The sequence below is a fragment of the Xyrauchen texanus genome, chromosome 37, assembly GCF_025860055.1.
Source record: "Xyrauchen texanus isolate HMW12.3.18 chromosome 37, RBS_HiC_50CHRs, whole genome shotgun sequence".
Taxonomy (NCBI): Eukaryota; Metazoa; Chordata; class Actinopteri; order Cypriniformes; family Catostomidae; genus Xyrauchen; species Xyrauchen texanus.
In genome coordinates this window covers 23,864,995-23,887,179 of record NC_068312.1, presented here as the reverse complement: position 1 = coordinate 23,887,179, position 22,185 = coordinate 23,864,995, and the positions used below count along the sequence as shown (strand labels likewise).

The following is a 22,185-nucleotide window of genomic DNA, read 5'->3' as shown; positions in this document are numbered from 1 at the left end:
TAAGCTCTCACTTCCTGGATGTTCTTCCTCCCTACCCTTCTGGCCTGCGAATTCAGCAGATGAATTTGAGGCCAGACCCACTACGAGCCTCAAGTGCTCTGTACTGGGGTAGGGCTCCACAGGCCTAATTCCCTCTTCAAGCAAATCCCTGTGATGTATTTTCCAAGGTACGGTCCCCCTGTCGGCAGACCCACGTCTCCCTGTGGCAGTCCCTCTGCCCCCGGTCAGTGTTTTTGTAGAGCTCCTCCCTTACCAGGTAGGACCTACCACCGCGGCACTTCCACGTGTGGCTTGATAACCCATGTGACGTACTGGCCACATGTTATCTCCCCCCAGTCTGGGCAGGATGTGGTCTCCGCAGGGTCTTTTCCCCCTGAAAGAATAGGAAAGGAAAAGATCACCTTCCCCGATGCATTTCATAGCGATAAGATAGCCCCAGACGCTTTATGCTCTATGACGAGAAATATTGAGAGAAAAGGCCGCAGATGGCCGGCTTGCTCCCAAGATAGTCATGTCGCCTGTTCCCCCCTTAGGGGTGCTGGGAACCTAAGGTCTGTATATGACACCTTTTTCTGGGGGCGTTGGGGAGGGTTACATGCGGCCGATACAGTTGCTTCTAGCACGCAGTAGCTTGCTTGCACCTGTGTCAGCAGTTCACGTAACACAGTCTAGTGCATGGCTTTTTTGAATGGGACACCTTGTGTCACTACATTCGACACAATGTCGAGTGAGTGACAGAAGGGGAACGTCATGGCTACTGTTGTAACCTCCGTTCCCTAATGGAGGCAATGTTGTGTCCCCATTGCCACGACACTAGACCTCCCACTGTAAACGGCCATACCTTATTCTCGGCTCCTCAGTGCAAAAACCTGACTGACAGACGCACGCCCGCTTCCCTTTATACCTGTATGTCCGGGGGCCAATTTCTCATTGGCCTTTTCTCAAGTTCAGAGATACGCAAGGATCTCAAGAAAGACCCCTTGTTTCACTACATTCGACACAATGTCTCATTCCCTCCATCAGTGAACTGAGGTTACAACAGTAACCATGATGTTACTACACTTTGGCAATTTAAAGCTTTTCTTTTACCAAGTCAATAAAGCTATTTGTATCTGAGAGAGAGAGAGAGAGAGAGAGAGAGAGAGAGAGAGAGAGAGAGAGAGAGAGAGAGAGAGAGAGAGAGAGAGAGAGAGAGAGAGAGAAAGAGAGAGAGAGATGCATATAGACAATGACATATAGAGCTAAACAGTAATGAATGGGGCTTATCTCTCACTGTCGCCATGGAGATGGATCTGTTTAAATTTGTACAAGTGGAGGCAAGCTCAAAGCTCAAGTCTGCAATCAGACTGAAGGCTTTGCTGTCATTTAAAAAAACATTTTTTTAACAAATACAAAAACACAACTGTGTTCCAAAATATACAGCTGAACCCTTCTTTGCTGATGGGGCACCACTTGAAATGAGGCACTGAGATAAAGCAGTGTAAACCTCTGTTGAATTTTTAGATTTTATTTGTATTCCTGCAGAAATATATAGACACAGATGCCTACATAATACAAGATACTATGAGCTGCTTTTTCTTTAGACATTTAACATTACATATTATCATCCAAAAGAGTTACAGTGCTGTACCATATAATATAGTATAAAGAGCCTCTCCATGTTACATCATCCTCAAATCACACAAATATACTCACGGTTACTGGCTAAAGGCAGATACTGTAGAACCATTATGAAAACAATCTGCATAACTATACATTGAATGCATAATTTTGCAAGATATTCTGCTACATGCAGTAGTTCTTTACGGTAATTTACATGATGATGTTGTCCGTGCTAAATAAGATGTTGCACTTGAACTTTGTTGTTATGAAACATAAGGCAACTATGGCAGACAAACTAAAGAAAACAGACAATATTGTTTTGTCCATGTTTGCAAACATGATTGACATTTCAACAATATGGGCCTCCCTATAAAAAACAAAGTATTCCACTGTTTTTATTTATAAATAGAATTAGTATATTATTAGTATTACAGGACATTAGGCAAAACTTGGACAGATTATACAGCGTGTACACACACACAAAAGGTTAGTACAGTGAACTAACATTGCAGAACATAAAGATTTCTTAGTTTGGTCCCATCTCAACCAGCTAAGTAATAATTATTGATGACTGATGATTTCAATTGCAATAGGACTTCATGTAAATTGGATTACAGAAAATGATAGTTCAAGGAGCATGCAGCTGCCACTGTGTTCTTTAATAAAGTAGATTTTTGAAATATTTGATTCCTACACAATGATGACTCTAAGACATTATAGATATTACAGTTTAATTTTCTGTTAATGCATGATCTTCTGTGAAACTATGTGTGTTGTGAAAGGCACTATACAAATAAAAACGACGACTTGACTTCTAAGAAAAATCTCTTTAGCCTGTTTCTTTGACATATCAAATTAAAATGCTTTTGGGAAAGTGTTCCTGGCTCAGGGGCTCTTTCTGAAACGACAAATAGGCTTTCTTACAGTTTTTGGTCTGTGATGGCTGAAGTGATACTGCACAGACACAGCACACATGTTTCTGTTTTTGTCCAAATAAGGCCAAGCTCCCAATTTGTATCGTGAAGATAGAAATATTTTATAAATCTTCACCTACATAGCACAAGAACTGAATTACACTAAAAGCCAATAGCCTTTAGTTTACATCATAGAAATGAAACATAATTTGCTACTTGCTATTGCTAGTCAGTGGCAGGTGGTAGTAGGTGAAAGGGCCATTTTCATTCTAGAGGGTATTTTATTAGATAAATAAATTGGATATGCATTGGTATGCAAGTTTATCAGTATTTTTGGTCTATTTATCTAGAAAAGAATGACTGAAAATGTTTAACCAATATATGTGCTAAAGGGTAATTTTGTTCACTTTTAAGAGTACATAATGGCCACAAAGTAAACAGACATGGACTAAAAGTCACAAAACTCCCATTTTAATTTCTGGGTCTTTAAAGGGATAGTTCACTCAAAAATTTAAATTCTCAGATCATTTACCCACCCTCATGCCATCCCAGATGTGTATGACTTTCTTTCTTCTACAAAACATAGACAAAGATTTTTAGAAAAATATCTCAGCTCTGTAGGTCCTTACAATGCAGTTGAATGGTGATAAAGCTCCAAAAATCAAATAAAGTAAGCATAAAAGTAATTTATATGACTCCAGTGGTAAAATATATCCTGAAACGATATAATAGGAGTGGGTGAGAAGCAGAACATTAAGTAATAGTTAGCTCTAAATCTCAAGTTTAGCTTTAACTTTCAGATGTGAAAGTGAAACTAAACAGGCACCATATGTAACTTTCATGTGAAAGTGAAAGCAGAGATTTTGAGTAAAAAGAAAAAATATTTTTAACCTGTTTCTCATCCACACCTATTATATCGCTTCTGAAGATATGGATTTAACCACTGGAGTCGTATGGATTACTTATATGTTTCCTTTATGTGATTTTTGGAGCTACAAATGTCTGATCAACATTCACTTGCATTGTATGGACCTATAAAGCGGAGATATTTTTCTAAAAATCTTTGTTTGTGTTCTGCTGAAGAACATCTAGGTTACTGTCATAACCCTCCGTTCCCTGATGGAGGGAATGAGACGTTGTGTTGACGTAGTGACACCAGGGGTCTCTCTTGAGAGCCTCAATTTCCTCTGAACTTTTGCACTGAGGAACGGAGAATAAGGTTTGGCCGATACAGCGGTTGGTACAGTGTTGTGGCAAGAGGGACATAACGTTTCGTTCCCTCCATCAGGGAACGGGGATTACGACAGTAACCTAGAAATTCCCCTTCTGTCACTCACTCGACATGTGTAGATGTAGTAACACTAGGGGTCCCTATCCAATAATGACACGACACTGAACCATGTTATGTGAACTGCTGATGCAGGTGCAAGTAAGCTGTTATGTGCCAAAGGAGCAGACCACATCAGGCTACTCATAACCTTCCCCAACGCCCCATAAGACGTTGTGTATATTTTAGGTTCCCGACATCCCTGAACGGGGGAACAAGTGACGGGACAAGCATGGGAGCAGGCCTTTTCTCTCTTTATGTTTTTTCTCCTTAGCGTGTTAGATGCGGCTGGAGCCATCTAACGCTATAACACGCATTGGGGAAGGTGTTCTTTTCCAATCCTTTTCTTTCAGGGGGAAAAGACCCCGCAGAGACCACATCCTGCCCAGGCTGGGGAGGACAACATGTGTCAAATACATCACACATGGAAGTGGCATGGTGGTAGATCCTGCCCGACCAGGGAGGAGCTCTACAAACACAGCGACTGGGGGTAGAGGAAGCTGCCCAAGGGAGACGCGGGTCTGCCAAAAGACCATAATGTACAGGGGGTTACCGTGATAAACGACACCTGTGGATCACCTATTCCAGTAAAGAGTAATTAGTACCCGTAGTGGGTCTGGTCGGGAATTCCTCCGCCGAATTCGTGAGCCAAAGGGCTTGGGAGGAAAGACATCCAGGGAGCGTGAGTTTGTGGGCTTGCCTGAGAGTAGGAGCACACGTGTTCGCCCAGTGGAGGGTACAGGCGCTATGCATAAGTGATACACTGTATTACCAAATTCTACGTGCTCAGAACTGACAAAACAGGGGATTAGACCAACTCAACCCAGAGATTATAGAATCTCGCAAAGGTATTGGTGTTGCCCAGCCCACCGCTCTGCAGATGTCTGCTAGAGAGGTGCCATTGGCCAGTACCCACGAGGATGCCACAATCCTCGTAGAATGTGCTAGAACCCGCAAGGGGGTGGGCACGGACTGGGTCTGATCCAATGCAATGACGTCGACAACCCAGTGGGCAAGCCTCTGTTTGGAGACAGTGTTCCCTTTCTGCTTTCCACCAAAGCAAACAAAGAGCTGCTCTGAACGTCTAAAGCTCCATGTGCAATGTGAAACCCTTCTTTATCTCAGCTGGAGGGACAGGCTCTATCGTGTCCTTGTGAAAAAGGGTTGCGATTTCCGCCCGCAGGGTGTTGGCGTTCTCGCCGTGCACTGAAGTGAAGCGGATGCCACTGAAACGGGGCGGGTGCCTGTGAACATAATCGCCGAGTCAGATGGTCCTGACCAGCCAGCGCGAAAGGTTGGAGAGCGAAAGCCATACATCCAAGCTCCGCACAAGCGGCACTAAGGGGACGCCACATTTGACGTACCTGTTGGGGCTTCGCAGCGGGGGGAGGCAGATAGTATTGCGTCGGGAGGCAAGGTTGCGTACTGAGGCATTTATGCTGAGGAAAGACTCAAAGCACTTACCTCGCTCCGTGTACATGGCAGGGGTGTGTTGGTGCCTGAGGAGGAGGTCCTGTGGAGGCGTCCTCTGGACTCGTCAGAACCCAGAGAAAGCGGGCTTTGTCGATGTCCAGTATATCGACAAGGTTCAGCCACAGATGTCATTCAAGGACCACGAGGGTGGCCATCGCCTGTCCAAGTGCCTTCGTGGCCCAGAGGGCGAGGTCAGTTGCAGAGCGCAGTTCCTGCAGCACATCAGGATCAGGACTACCCAAGTGCAGATCTTTTAGTGCCTTGGCCTGGTGGACTTGCAGGAGGGCCATAGCATGCAGGGCAGATACGGCCTGTCTGGTGACACCATAGGGTTTTGCCATCAGGGACGATGTTGTCCTAAAGGCCTTGGAGGGGAGTGAGAGGTGATCCAGCCAGTTGGCTGCGTTTTGTGGGCATAGGTGCCCCGCAACCACTTTGTCTACCTGGGGGACCTCCGTGTGAGTGGAAAAGTAGTGGAAACATCAGACACACAACCGCTCGGATCCAAAGAAAAAATCTGACTAAACAGATGCACGATTCTCTCCTTTTATACCCATATGTCTGGGGGAGGGACATACTAATTTTGTTCGCCAATTTCTCATTGGCCTTTTCTCAAAGTTCAGAGGCAAATGAGGCTCTCAAGAGAGACCCCTAGTGTCACTACATCGATACAACGTCGAGTGAGTGACAGAAGGGGAAAGAAAGTTAACCACATCTGGGATGTCATGATGGTGAGTAAATGATTAAAGAATAAAATATTTGGGTGAACTAACCCTTTAACAAAGAAAATTATATTTTTGTTGCTTCAAGTTAGATTTTATATACTTTATGTGCCATAGATATAAAATACATTACACTTCCATTTTGAATAATGGACAGCTGTATGTGATGATGAGACTAGAAGCATTTCAAATTCAACTTGTCAACAGGTGTGTCACCCCCTTGACTGAGATGTAGGATGCATGATTGATGAATGAGACAAGATGAGCGATTAGTTGATGACCACCTCAGGACCACACCCACCCTCAGGTCAAAGTGGTGACTTCTGTTTGAGTGTAGTTTGCCGGAGACTTGATTGTGTCTTTACAGCTCTCTGAAACAAAGACACAGAGCAAGAAAACAGTTGAACCAAAACATACATAGAGTATCCGTTTACACATGCCAGAATCAGAAAAAAAAAAAAAAAAAAAAATACCAACATTTAATTTAAACAGGGGCAAACAATGAAAAATTAATTGTAATATTATTAATTGACATGATTGAACAGAAATCTAAGCAAAAATTCCCATGAAAATCTTTAAATAAAATGCTTTAAATAAAAACAGGGCAGATATATTTAAGATAGTCCATTAAAAACCTGCCTGGTTAAAAACAGAAGCCCTCTGGTCTTCAGAGGGGCTGCAATGAACACGGGAAACTGTGTGGGTCTGCCCATGTTGCTAATGGAAACCTATTAGAAGCAATTAGGTTGAGTTGTCATTCGGGTATAGAGGCAGATCCATAATTCACATCAGGGCCACTTTTGCCGATGCATTTCAGTCGTGAATGAATGGTTTGTCAAATAATTACACGGAAATCAAGAAGCTGTAGAAGGGAAGACAGTAGAAACCAGGCACTAAACCAGTCAAAGGAAAGAAAATGTAAAAAAATTTTTGCAGAACATAAACGAAAATGGGAACAAAGTGATTTTCAATTGTTCCGGAATCAAAACATAATGGAATTCATTAACAGAGGTTCGGGAGGAGCATGTTAATTTTAATCTCACAAATCACGGCCCACGAGTAGGAGTATAAGCCGCTGCGTACCTGCTTACCATGCTGACAATTCTACTAACATGACAGTCTTTCCGGAATTGGCCCCCGTCCATCCACAACAGAACCATATGTTGTCTTATTACTCCACTTGAAGCATTTGACATCCTCATCAAACCATAAACCATTTTTTATCACAATCATTACGTTATTCAATGAAAGCTGCCGCAGCAGCTCACTATTTTCAGGCATCATAATATGGCGGCTGCCACTTCAATGCAGAAGGTGTTTTTTCTACTCTGCCTTTCTTCCTTTCCAACCATTACTCACCGATCCAATTGCGTCGCAGCTGCTTCCGCAAGTCCGGCCAGTGCCTCACTGTATACCAGTGCTACCGCTTCATAAGTCCTTTCATCTTAACTGTTCCATATTCATTTCAACAAGCCTGTTTTATTCCTGTTCTAACGCACAGGTGGCTCCTCTTAACTAAATTGCAGCACTTCAGCTGTTTCTCCTCTGACTCTCTTGCAACTCCTGAGAAAACTCCTCACGCACTGGAGCCCAGCGTGAAAGCTGGAGGAGCTGAAGATGCAGTGCCAGCTAAATCCTGGACTCTGATTCACAGGGATCGAGCGCAGTACTTCCTCCTAACAAAACTATCACCATGCAATGCATAACCTATGCAAAAAGTATATTGTACGGCAGGTGGAAGTCATACTCCTAAGGAGTGAATCCTTTAATAACATTTGCAAGTAAATTTCTCCTGCATTTCAGTATGCAGCGCAGAGCCAAAGCTCTTTATTTCTCAGATCGTTTTATGCTGTTTTTTCACATTGCTTATTAAGATGTATTTCCCAGCATATTTCTCCTACATTTCTGTATACACTGCACAGCTGCAACTCTTTATTACTAGATAATTCATGCTGTTGGTCACATTATTGTTTCTAAATGTTACTAATATTTATTTTATTTTCTCTCTAGACTCATGTCCCTGAAACGTCGACTGCATGCTTTCCCCTCTAATAAGCATTAGCAGTCCACATGTTTTCCCCTCAAATAAGCATTAGAAGTCTGAGGTTACCCCTCTACTGGTGCAAGTGCAGCCCACACTCCAGTGGCCATGGATCTAACTTTCACAGATTTCTTAGGGTTGTGAAATGTGTGTTTCACCTAAATATTAATATTTAGTTGTTTCTATACAAACACCTGCAATTTCGCCATCCGCAAGGGTTTCACCAATATTACTTCCAGCAGGTCTCTATGAGAGCCCATCTAAAATTCCTTCCATGGGATTGTTAACAGGTTTTCCTCCTGCTTTTCCTATCTAGGTATCATTCCAAGACGTCACCGTTATGGTGAAACATTCAATTTGCTTGAAAGCACAACTGTGGTGCTCCTAGCATTGGCTCAAAACATCCCTAAGCAGCACAAACATGCTGTACAGGTGCCACAACTGTGCTGCTATTCCTGCAAATGACACAAATACACTGTCCAAGCACCACAGTCATGGGCTTGTTTTCCTCTTATCGAAGTATAGGGGTGTAGTTCATAAATATATATATATACACACACACACACACTTCGCAAACCACAACTCTGCAAAGTTCTCTACAAGTCGCTACTTGCCATTCAAATGCTGTGTGAGCTCTCCGTACAAACGCAGTTGTGGTGCAGTAATCTTAAGAGCCTTTTAGCTTTACCGTTAACCGTCGCATTGACAGTTCCTTTGCTCATGGTTGAAATGAGCCCAACACACAATAAGGTGTGCTTAAACTAAATAATGTAATAATACATGTGTCCTACTTGATATTGCAGCTGTAGCGCCCGCCCACGCTCGATACTGCCGCAGCATCACCCGCATACTCTCGATAATGCCACAGCAGCACACCTTTCGCATTTTTATACCGCCGCAGTAGTACCATGACAAACGTAATAAAGTTGTATTCTTAACTAACTTTTGCTTTCCTTAAAGCTGCATATAAACGCAATTGACATGTTTTCCATAACTAAACTTTTGCTTCCCTTACTGACGTGCATAAAGATAATACATTTATGTATTCCTAACTAACCATTTGCTTCCCCTACAGGCAAGTACAAACTAACCTTTGCTTTCCTTACAGGTGTTGATAAATATAAAAAAGTAATTTGTAAGCTACTTTATACCACAGCAACAGTGCCCCAACTGACACTGCCGCAGCAGTGCCCCACCCATGTCAAATGTAATTAAGTTATGTATATCTAACCACTTCACCTACAGGCATGTACAAATGTAGTTGTCATGTTTATCTTAACTAACCTTTGGCTTCCCTTGCACATGTATATAAATATAATGGTTAGGTTTTCCTAAAAACCTTTTTGCTTCCCTTACAAGTGTGTACACATGACAAGAGTTATTTCACAGGCACTTTCAATTCCTAAATTCCATCAATTTATAGATGTGCATCTACAGCCATTGAAACACAGCAGCGCTCTCACAGTTGCCCCATGCTCCCAAACAGTCCATACACCACGGTGATATTCATTTAAACTCCACTCCCGCAAGAGGCCCACTTACCCTACAGCTGCAGCAGTGTTTTACCATGCTTCCACTGAAGCCTTTTGTCTTTGCTTCTCAGCAGTTGCAATGAGCATAACAGCAGATAGTGGTCTCCATCTCCTCCTGTTCTTTTTAAAGCACCATATTCCCCGTCTCTGTGTAGACTACTGAGTGAGGCTACCTCCGCAAGCCAGCCGATCTGACAGTATACAAATGGTACAACTCCACAGTGGTACACTGGTCCTTTATTCTAAACCTTCCACCTGGATAGGGCCCTTAGGTGAGGCTGCCCACGTAAGATGACTTATTAGATTCTAAATATCAATGGAACAGCCCCCTATAGCCACTTAAAGGTCCTTCGTCCAAACATTCCACCCAGAGCAGGCCCTTGCGCCAGGCTTTCCTTAACCCATTTGTAGGATTATATGTATATATTGCACTAAATAATGGTTCAACTACAGCATATTATCAATTTCACCAACCATTCTATTCCTAAACCAATTCAAAGACATTTAACCAGATACCAACAAAGGCTATCTGAGAAGTGTCTTTTTTCCATAAATCAATATTTTGCAAGTCCGCATCAGCATTCAATAACCCTCAAATTTCTCTGCTCGTTAAATGCTCAGACACCAGAATGCCTCTAACCATCGATATCTTAACAAATGCCTAACAGCCCTCTGCCTTGGTTACATTCAGTAAACACAGCTTGCACGCTCTAAGCTATGTTTATCCTAGCCTTCTCCGCTTTCTGTGTTGCTTAGAAATCACTGTCAATACACTGTTTGATCCCAACATTCATCCCACCTTCTCATACCTGCAAATTATAGACAAACAAAACAATCAGACTGTTCATTAAACAAAGCAAACAAATCAAGTTTAAAGGGGTATTCGATTTACGTTTTCAACTTGTCCACCCCATCCAACCTTACCAATTTAAGTCCCCTGTTGATCCGCTATTCACCGATGAAAATAACCATGCAGCTTCAAGATTCTGGTTCCAAAAGCACCTTAAATCATTCCTCCTCCAGTCTTGCATCCCAACAAAATGTCATTCTTATCATTCATTTTGTATCAGCACACCAACCACAGCTGCTCAAAAAAGGTTTATCAGAACAACAAAACAAAAAACAAAAAGACATTGGTCCTCAGAGGCATATCACATCTACATCAGATCTAATCGTTCCACATCAGGAAAGCTCATCGATCACTACTCAGCTAATCCTCTTATCAGTACCACCTGTCTCTATCACTCACACCACCTGCCACCCTCTCGCTACATCCTACGTGCACACGTGCATATGTGTACGCATACATACGTGTATGTATTTCTTTGTGCGGGTATGCGTGCAGATATGTTCATGCGTTTATGCATATGTGAGCATGCCTGTACATATATATATATATATATATATATATATATATATATATATACAGTATATATACAGTATATATACAGTATATATATTTAAACCAGGGTCCTCCAGTTCAAATCACAGTAAGAGCCCTCCCGTCCCAATGCAGAGTTGAGCCCACCCAAGTTCACACTTATAGTGGGCTCCCCCTTTCGAAGTGCTGAGTAGGGTTTTCCATTCGGATGCAGAGTAGACCCGCATTAGGATGCATGCTTACCAATTCGAATGCAGCAAGCTAAGCCACTCTCTCTTTAGAGCAGTCTCCCATTCTAATCGCAGTGTAAGTACCTCCCTTCCAGTATACGAACAGCAAGTCAAATAAATAAGTAAATAAATAAATATGTTTACCTCTTCTATCCAAGATTACATTAACATACTACTGACATTTTTAAATGCTGGTAACCGGTTATAAACAGTTAATTAAGTTCCGATAATTTTTCTTGAAACCACAGGGCAAAGGGCTTATCACAGTACATTTTTGGAACAACACCACTTCATTTTGCCTAAAAAAAATGAAACATGTGCTTTGATCCTGAAGGAAACTGCTGCATCACACATTAATTTGCCTAATTGCCCATTGTGGTTGTCACATTCTGTGAATGAAGACTTTTTAACAACTACAATGTCGGTCAAAAGTTTGGATTAATGTACAGATTTTGCCGTTTTGGAAGGAAAAGTCTTGGTTACAGATGTAAACTCCGCTCCCTGATGGAGGGAATGAGAAGTTGTGTCAATGTAGTGGCACTAGGGATTCGCTCTTGAGAGCCCCAATCAATTTAGCTTTATTCAGAAAAGGTCAATGAAAATTGGCTAGTGGAATTTGCATGCCGCTCTCTGCCCCAAACATACGGGTATAAAAGGAGATGGCGTGCACCACTCATTCAGAATTGTGTTGAGGAGACACAGGCAAGCTGCTACGTGCCTCGCAGCGAGCGCTCGACCATGTCGTAACCTTCCAGCAAGTTAGGTAAGGCATCTGGTCCCGTTAAGGGTGGGAGGAGGCTACAGGCGGTTGCCTTTCCTGATTTTTGTATTAAGCAATTTCCTGCAGAGCACTTGCTAGAATAGTGCTGGGGAAGTGCTATTCCCTCTCCAGGAGGCAGAGCACTATGGAGACCACATCGAAATTGAGGCATCTGCTATGACCGTGACATGCCTCGAGACCTGCTCTAAGGGAACCCCTGCCCATAGAAATGCCAGATCTGACCAAGGGCTGAAAGTATGGCTGCATCGTGGTGTGATAGTCACAGGCTGGGTGCCGAGGCACCATGTCCATCTCGGGACTTGAGTCTGTAGCCAGTGCTGAGGGGGAGAACCACCACCGAGGATGGCATATACCCTGAAATTCTGATATTGTTTCAATGGCACCGCTACCCTTCATCTGAAGGTTTTCAGGCAGGACAGCACTGCCTGTGCATGCTCGTTCGTAAGGCGTGACATCATGGTGATGGAGTCCAACTCCATACTGAGAAAAGAGAAGCAGGGGAGTGCTTGCTCTTTTCCCAGATCTGACCTGAAGCCCCAGTCGGTCGAGGTGATGAAGCACATCGCCCCTGTGCACATACAATAGATCTCGCGAGTGAGCTAGTATCAGCCAGTCATCCAAATAATTGAGGATGTGAATGCCCTTCTCCCTTAGCGGGGCTAGGGCAACCTCTGCTACTTTGGTAAAGATGCGAGGAAACAGGGACAGACCGAAAGGGAGGACCTTGTACTGGTATGCTCATCCATCGAAGGCAAACCAGAAAAAAGGTCTGTGTCAAGGAAGGATCGATACGTGAAAGTAAGTGTCCTTCAGGTCGATTGCCACGAACCAATCCTGATGTCGTACTCGCATCCCGCTTGTTGACCAGAAAGACTTTCAGTGCCTGACCATCGCAACCATGAGGGTCGGAAGGGCTGAGCATAGGGGAATAACCCAAACTGCTCTTTTATTGACAAATTGGCTGCCAGGGCCCAGACGGCACCCAGCGATGTTGCGAGGGTACTCACCTCTTGCTTGCCCAGGGGCAGGAGTGGGGCCCGTACACTTACCTGGGTCAGAAGCCAGAAGCCAGTCAGAAGCCTCATCCCTGAATCGCCTGTCTCAGGGCCGCTTCGAAGCCCGTCCGGGGTTCTCGTTGGCTGGCTGACGGGCAGGTGGTGCTGCATTCTTGCGGGAGGATCTTGTTCTCAGAGGCCGGCGGGCGGGCTCCGATGATGGGGAAGCCGAGGCCGACACCGCAGGATGATGGCCCTGGCGAGAGGCAGAGTGGGCTTGGGATTTTGGAGGCCTGTAGGCGGCCGAGTCATGCCATGGCAGGATGTGTTTGATAGCCTCCGTCTGCTTCCTCACCGTTGAGAACAGATGGGCGAAGTCCACGACAGTGTCGCCAAAGAGCCCCCCTTGGGAGATGGGTGCATTGAGAAAGCGGACCTTCTTGGCCTCACGCATCTCTGCGTGGTTAAGCCACATGTGTCACTCTTGGTCCACCATGGTGGACAACGTCCAGCCCAGGGTGCTCTCCGTGACTTTCGTCACCCGTAGAGCGAGGTCAATCGCGGTTTGCAGTTGCTGCATGAGCCCTGGTTCAGTCCTACCCTCGTGCAGGTCTTTAAACACCTTGGCCTGGTGGACCTTCAGGATAGCTATGGCGTGCAGGATGAAGGCGGCATTACAAGCCTTCGCCACTAATGATGAAGTAAACTTACACGCCTTGGAAATGAAAAGAAGATATTTTGAAGAATCTTTACACAGATCTTTTCCATACAAACAACTGTTCGTAATGACCACATTACTATAAAATCACTATAAAAGTAGTCCATTCGACTTGTGCACTATATTTGAAGTCTTACAAAGTCATACCCTTTCTTGTGTGTTTGGCAGGTACAACATCATATGCTTCACACAGCAAATAAATAAACTACAGCTAATAAATAGACACTCTGGCCTATGGATCTTTATTTTTAACATCAGCGATGACATTTCCAAGGATGGAGCATCTTTGCACTGTCTGGTGAGGGACTTATGTCCATAATCACTGTTCATTTTGTGACAGGACCGCAGCTGTTGCATCACTGTCGCTCTGTACCTCATTGATTTCCAGAGTGCACCTGTCCCCACATCAGCAAGGAAAATTGCACAGCTTTCCACACAAATGCAAAATCAGCCATCACAGAATGTCTAAAGGGATTAGACAACCTCTGTTTGAATCCTCCAACAATGGAGGATAATCAAAACAAACATGCACACTGAATATTTTGTGTCATTAAAATTAATTATTCCTTTGATAGCCCTTTTTCATGTAAACAAAGCAGTTTTTGCAACATCAACTGATCAATGATGATATCACTGGACTTTCATTTAGTAATGCAATTATTATTTCTAGTAAATATTAATGAATTTACAGATAAGTGAACATAAATTAACTCAGACTTAAAAGACTATGTAAAGTAATGAGGCATAATAGAACCAGATTTGCTTGAGGAAATTCAATGTAGTACTGCCAGTTGTAGCTTAACATGGGTTTGATTCCCATGACCGTGGGACACAACAACACACAAACTGATAAATGTATAACTTGAATGTGTTTTTTCAGTGTTATGTTTAGTCAAGGATTTCAGGTGATGATTCCCACCTATCAGCTGTCTCGCTTCACCAGCAGGTGCTACTAAGCTCCTGTTTTACAGCAGTGTTCAAATCTGCCGGATTGATCAAGAGGCACCTATTGCCTTCTGTATCTGCAGATGGGTGCATCAAGAATGTTAATGTTTCATCAAGCAGCTCTTGATCAAGCGATTATCTCCAGAAATAGATTGTCTGCAACCTGTCAGAGCTTTGGGGACTTTGGGGGTTGAGGCGCAAGTCAGTCAGGCTGGGAGGAAGTCTGACTTGACAGCAGCCAGTAATGAAGGATGTCGAGTTTGTTGAATGCTTTGTCTAATGTGATGCTCTGCTTGACTTGTGTGATGTTATCATCCTATTTTTCCCAGTTTTGAAATGTCAGCTACATAAAAATGTGTTATTGACAAAAACATCTTATTTCAAAGGATGTAGAAAACATTAGTCTGATTGGTCAATAGACCTTTTCACAGACTGTTTCAATTTCAGTGTAAATGTATGACGTTTATTGTTTACACTGCTGTGATGGGTTTCTAATACAGCTGCTGCACCATGCACCTATTAATTAATTAATTTTTTCCCCACTGAAAATATGGAACCTGCAGATACTGCCTTTCATTCCTTAAAGTTTTTTATAATGATTGAAAAGGAAAGGATTCACAGTGAAATGAATAATAAACAATTGCTTTCTTTAAACATGTAGAAAAGAGAGTGTAAAGACAACACAAAACTTGTCAAAAGCGTTTCAGCACCAAAGTAAATGAACAGTGACTGATCAAACAAAAACAGAAATAAACTGTATGTAAGGAATAATTGATGATGGACCATTGAATTATTGAAAAATAATGCACACCCGAGGTGGTATTGTGGAAACGACACCTCGGGCGTGCATTATATTTCAATAATTCAATGGGCCGGAGTCAATTATTCCGCTTATACAATGCATGGTTACCACACATAATTCAGGGTTTTATCTCAAGACATTTTCAGTTTTTTTGTATAACGCTCTTGTGAGTGACAGGTAATCAGGTGTGGGATTACCTTTATTTGTTGCAGCTCTGGCCAGAAATAACATCACTTCAAAATCACCAAGATGTAAGTATAAGCACTTCTCAGCAGCAGTGAGTGTCACCATTTCTGTGTATAGCTTTTTTTGTTGTCTTGTTTTTCCAGACCAGAATGATTGCTTCTCACTCTTGACATCCTGTTGCTGCCAGCATGCTGCATGAGTGTTTGTAGCTTGCTAGCCTGCTTAGCATTGTGTATTCTTATTATTATATGTTCATCATTTTAGCCTTAGCCATTTTACCATGTGTTTCGGTTTTTTCCTCTTTTCTACTGTTTCAACTGTGTGTATTTTACTACGCACCCATTTTCTCATGTAGACTTGAGATGTCTACATCTCAAGTCTTGACTATGTGCATTAATTTCTCCACTGTGTTTTACACAGATTATTGCATCAATCTCTGTGGTTCACTGCAAGTTCACCAAGCCAAGGCACTCAAAGGTCTGCACCTGGGTAGTTCCGACCGAGACGTGCTGCAGGAACTGCGTTCTGCCACTGACCTCGCTCTCAGAGCCACGAAGGTCACAGTGCAGGTACTCGGGCGGGCGATGGCCACCCTCGTGGTCCAGGAGCAACACCTCTGGCTGAATATCATCGAGATGCACGACGTTGACAAGGTACGCTTTCTCAACGCCCCCTTCTCCTAGCTTGGCCTCTTCGGCGACACCATTGAAAACTTCGCCCAGCAGTTATCGGTGGTGAAGAAGCACATTCTCACATTATCCTGAGGCCGCGATCGGGCTACATGCCAAATGTTCCTACGACCCCGTTCAGGGACCAGGTCGTGAGCCTGCAAGCAAGCTGCCCCGGGAGGAGGCAGACCCAGCCTTCTCATTGCTGTGTCCGGTACGTGCTTTGCGTATCTATTTGGACCACACGCAGAGCTCTAGATGTTCTGAGCAGCTCTTTGTCTGCTTCGGCGGATGGCGGAAAGGGAACGCTGTCTCCAAACAGAGGTTAGCTCACTGTTGTTGATGCTATTTCCTTAGCTTATCACACCCAGGCCGTGCCCGCCCCCCTTGCGGGTTTGAGCACACTCTACGAGAAGTGTGGCATCCTCGTGGGCAATGGCCCATGGCACCTCTTTAGCAGACATCTGCAGAGAAGCGGGCTGGGCAACACCCAATACCTTTGCCAGATTTTACAATCTCAGGGTTGAGTCGGTCTCGTCCCGTGTTTTGTCAGGTCCGAGCCGGTTGAACTCGGAAACACAGCACAACCGACCAGGTGTTCCGCTTGCACACAACGCCCTTCACCAAGTTGATCAGGTGCGCCTTCTATCCCAGGTTAGCCACTAAGCATCGCTCCCTGGATGTCTCTCTTACCTAGCCTTCTGGCCGGTGAATTCAGCGGAGTAATCGTGGCCAGACCCACTACGAATCACAGGTGCTCTGTACTGGGGTCGGACTCCACGGGCTTAGTTCCCTTTTCAGGCAAACTCCCTGTGATGTATTTCCTGCGGTATGGTCCCCCTGTCGGCAGACCAGCGTTTCTCTTGGGCAGCCCCGCTGCCCCGGTCGCCGTGCTTGTAGAGTCCCCCCTCATTAGGCTGGACCTATCACTGTGCCATTTCCCATGTACAGCTTCACAAACCTCGGGGTGTATTTGCCACATGATACCTCCCCCTAGACTGGGCAGGATGTGGCCTCCGCAGGGTCTATCCCCTGAAAGAATAGGACCGGGAAAGACCGCCTTCCCCGACGCATTTTATAGCGTTAAGCCCCAGCCGCTTCACGTCCTATGCGAGAGACATAGTGAGAGAAAACGTGCGGCTGCCGGGCTTGCTCTCATTCTAGTCATATAGCGCCTGTTCCCCCCCTCAGGGGTGCGGGGAACCTAAGGTCTGTATGTGATACCTCTTTGGGTGCGTTGGGGAGGGCTACGTGCAGCTGACACAGTTGCCTCTAGCACGCAGTAGCCTGCTTGCACCTGTCTCGGCAGTTCACGTAACATGGTCAGTGCATGGCGTTTTTATATGTGACCCCTTGTGTCACTACATTCAACACAACGTCGAGTGAGTGATAGAAGGGAAACGTCATGGTTACTGTTGTAACCTCCGTTCCCCGAGGGAAGGAAGGAGACGTTGTGTCCCTCCTGTAACAGCACTAGACCTACCACTGTAAACGGCCGTACCTTATTTTCGGCTCCTCAGTGCAAAATCCTGACTGGCACTCACTTCCCCGCTTCCCTTTATACCCGCATGCAAATTCTGTCTGCCAACTTGACATTGGCCTTTTCTCAGGTTCAGAGGTACGTTTGGCATCCCAGGAAGACCCCTTGTGTCACTTCATTCGACACAACGCTTCGTTCCTTCCCTCGGGGAACGGAGGTTACAACAGTAACCATGACATTACATTTTTTATTAATTCATGATTTTCTGTAAACCTGCTTTAAAATGATGTGTTGTGAAAAGCGCAATACAAATAAAAATGATTTCACTTGACTTGTTGTAAACCTTAACAACTGTTTTGAACCCCACTGAGATGCACATGTGCACTGTAATGACAGCTCTGTTTTCTCTCAGGAATAAGTGTGTGCGTAATGCGTCTATGTACTGTATGTTTGTCCAAGTGTGTGGGAGTGTGTGTGAGAGCGAAAGAGAGGATTTTTCCTTTAGCTGATTGCGCAAACAGGTAAACAAAAATTATATTTGCTGTGGTCTCCCATTAACCGCTTTAGAAGTTTAGATTGCAATCATTTACTTCTGCATTTTAAAACCTAGAAGAATGAAAAAGGTTCTATCGTGGCATTCTGTGGTAAAAAAAATTATTGGGTAATGATGCTTGGCCCAGACAACTGATTTCCTACATGGTTTTGCATGATTCATGACCCTCTCATCACTTCACTTATCTTTCTTGTCAAATAGTAAAATTATTTATTTCAAATTACTAGGGGTGTAAAGTAACGAATTCCAAATATTCACGTTACTGTAATTAAGTAGTTTTTCCCAGGAATTGTACTTTTTTAAGTAGTTTAAAAATTGTATACTTTTACTGTTCGCTACTTTGCTTTCCTGATTTTATTGTTATCCATCAATGTGATTGGTTAGAGAGAGTCTCATGACTCCCGTCAAATCAAATCACACACTTGAACAGCAGCTGTAGATTTGGTGCCTCAACCACAGTTCAACACCTGAAAAGTCTTTTTGCAGTGAAAAAGGCCAATTGCATGATTGTGTCATGTGAGTTTAACTTGCTCAAGCCAGATATCAGCATTAATCCTGCCTCTAATTTGAAGAAACATATCGAGGTCAATTTTATATTTCTACTAGATTATGTGTCTATAACATAGCATGTAAATTAGCTTTCTGTCACTGAGATTATTGGGTTGATGTGAGAGATTAAAGCAATGTTATCAATAGGGCTGGGCAGTAAAAAAATCTTAATGTTTATCTGAAAAGGACAAAGAGAGTTTATATATATATATATAGAGAGAGAGAGAGAGAGAGAGAGAGAGAGAGAGAGAGAGAGAGAGATGTCCTCAATATTCTGAGTAATTTTCTACACTTAGCCTATGTTCTACATCTAGACCAGGGGTGTTCATTACATCAATCATGATAACAAGACAACCACTGGTTGGTTGATTTAGATAAAATATAAAATATTGACTTTTTATTTCCTGAAGTCTGTATCTGCGTGCTGTTTGATTGACATTAATCGTATTTGCATCAAAATGTTGGACTTGAAGTGTACATGTAACCGAATTGAGCACTGTCTAATAGACTGTCATGTAAAGGCAAATCAAACCAGAAGGAAACGAGAAAATCGCTCACTGCTTTTGGCTGAATAACTTGAGTAGCTTAAAAATAATTTATGTAATAGAATAAAACAGTGATATTTTTTAATAATATTGTTAGTTTTTTTTAATAATACCGACCCCTGGTGTAGAGATTGTGTTAATTTGTACAATAAATTGCCAGGAAACTAGAGATGATAAAATAATTTATAATTATGCTTAGCCTTTATCATGTTTTTTCTAATGCCTGATAGAAAAGTGTCAACCTTTGTAGAGCATTATTTCAGGCAGAACATTCCACCAGTCACAAACTTCAGAAAATTGTACATCATGCATTAGAATGAGAACACAACTATTGCTGGGCTTAAAAGATACAAGAAATAAATCAATGTTGAACATTGTATCTTAAAAGGAATACAATGCTACTTAAAGAAATAGTTAATTCAAAAATTAAAACTGTCTTATCATTTACTCACCCTCATGCCATCCCAGATGTGTATGACTTTCTTCTGCAGAACACAAATGAAGATTTTTAGAAGAATATTTCAGCTCTGTAGGTCCATACAATACAAGTGAATGGATGCCAAAACTTGGATGCTCCAAAAAGCACATAAATGCAGCATAAAAGTAATCCATAAGACTCCAGTGGTTACATTTATGTCTTCAGAAGTGATATGATAGGTGTGGGTGAGAGAGGGATCAATATTTAAGTAAATTTTTGCTAGAAATTCTTCACCCTGCCCAGTAGATGATGATATGCATGAAAAAATGTGAATAACCAAAAACAAAAAAAAGAAGAAAGTGAAAGTTAAAGTGGAGATTGACTGAGCAGGGTGGAGAATTATAGTAAAATTTACTTAAATATTGATCTGATTTCTCACCCAACCTATTATATCTCTATGGCTATTTGCACTAAATAGTTTTGGTGGAAACACTGAAATTGAAGACAAACTGCACCTCCAAGTGTTTCTTTAATGGTGTGCTGTGTGTAAAGACACTGTCGAAGTGCTTTACCCACACAGACAACCCAGGTTTATTTGCCCCTTTTGCCACTGTTTTCCCCATCCTGTTTCTGGTCTCCACTGTTAAAACTTCCTTTAATACTTTTTATAATAATAAAATGTATAATATCCATCCATCCATCCATCGTCAACCGCTTATCCTGTGTACAGGGTCGCGGGGGGCTGGAGCCTATCCCAGCTAACATTGGGCGAAAGGCGGGGGACACCCTGGACAGGTCGCCAGTCCATCGCAGGGAAAATGTATAATGTAAATATTATAAATAAATATTCCTCACAGTGAGTCAGTCACTGTGAAGGTCGGGGAGTTTAGAGTAATGTTTGATCCAGGTAAAATTAACCATGGTTTTACTATGGCAATATTCAAGTAACCATGTTTTGTGGCAGAACTCAATAGTTTTAATGCAATTAACTATGGTTTTACTACAATAATATAGTGGTAATATAGTAACCATGTTTAATTTTGTGGTTACTATGATTTTACTACAAAATACAATGGTGATACAAAGGTATCTAGAAAAAACATGGTTAATTTTTGTAAGGAAAGGTTAGGTTTAGGGGTAGGGGTTGGAGTAGGGTGTCTGTGGGACTATAAATAAACACAATAAACACACTGCGGTGATGCCCATATACTGTATGTTAGAATTTAATTAGAGGAGCAAATAGCATCTAAAACTTTTAGCACTTAGTGCAAAGAATATGCTTTTGGTTGTTACTTACACCTAGTGTAAATAGCATCTATCGCTATTTGCAATTAGTTCAAATAGCTTCTGCCTTTAGCCAAATCTTTTACATTTATAAGTGTTGCCTAAAAGGACATGACAACTTCTATAGCCATCAGTTCATATTTACCTGTGTGGATGGTGGATTCTGGTCTGCAAGAAAAGTCCCCTGAAGTCAACAGAAAGCAAGTTGCTTCTGTCAAGTTGGTCTTATTTCTTTTGAGTGAGCAACGCAATGTCCACCTCTCGTTCTGAGAAAGCGGCTGAGTCAGACTGCAGGCCTCCTCTTCTAAAAGGATGACATTAGCATCGCCATTCTGCTTTGAATCTGACAATAAGTTGAAAAAGACAAAGACATGGGTGTCAGTGGACATGACAATGCTACAAAATAGCCCTGCCCCAATTGCCACAATGTTTACCCTTTTTAGGGGAATCAAGCTATAAATGGCTTACTTATAGTTGACTCTGCACATAAAGCTGGGATAGTAGAAGTATCTAAAAAAAAAAAAAAAGATATTTTTAAATTAAACACTTCACCTTTAATTATTACACTACTTGCAGTGAAAACATTTAGGTTGGTACAGCTTTGTCTAGTCCCATAATTTCCTTCATCCCATTACTGGCAAACAATAGTGTCAGAAAACACTTTCTTAAAGGAAATCCATTATTACCACAAAACTGAAGTGCAAAAAACAAAAACAAAAACAAAAACAAAAACAAAAAACAAAACACATTTATCTTTTCAAAAACCTTTCAGAATACGCCCCTGTCTGCTGTTGATTAAGAAACAGACAGTCCTACCAACTCACGGCATTGGTTGAGTTAATGCTGTTGCATACGGGTTGCTTAAAGCAAACACAGGAATTTTTATAGAGCCACATATAGAGACAGTTTTATTTTTTTAGAAAATTGAATGGCTTACGTACAGTTGTCTCTGCATATTAAGCTGGGACAGGTATAAGTATTTTAACACTGAAAAAGTGACACTTTAGCTTTGATGCACAATGAACAGTATCTTTTTACA

The 22,185-nt window shown here is 42.6% G+C and overlaps 1 protein-coding gene across 1 annotated transcript in view; it reads right to left on the bottom strand.

The window, feature by feature from the left end:
• Positions 1-13,476: 13,476 nt before the first annotated feature.
• Positions 13,477-22,185, bottom strand: part of LOC127630567 (potassium voltage-gated channel subfamily C member 1-like) — a 41,952-nt gene continuing 33,243 nt past the window's right edge. Inside the window, exons 3-5 of the mRNA XM_052108195.1 lie at positions 21,615-21,656; positions 21,292-21,489; positions 13,477-13,688 (exon numbers count right to left, since the gene is read on the bottom strand). Coding sequence (XP_051964155.1) covers positions 13,477-13,688; positions 21,292-21,489; positions 21,615-21,656 — 452 coding nt within the window. The remainder of the gene's footprint in view (positions 13,689-21,291; positions 21,490-21,614; positions 21,657-22,185) is intronic.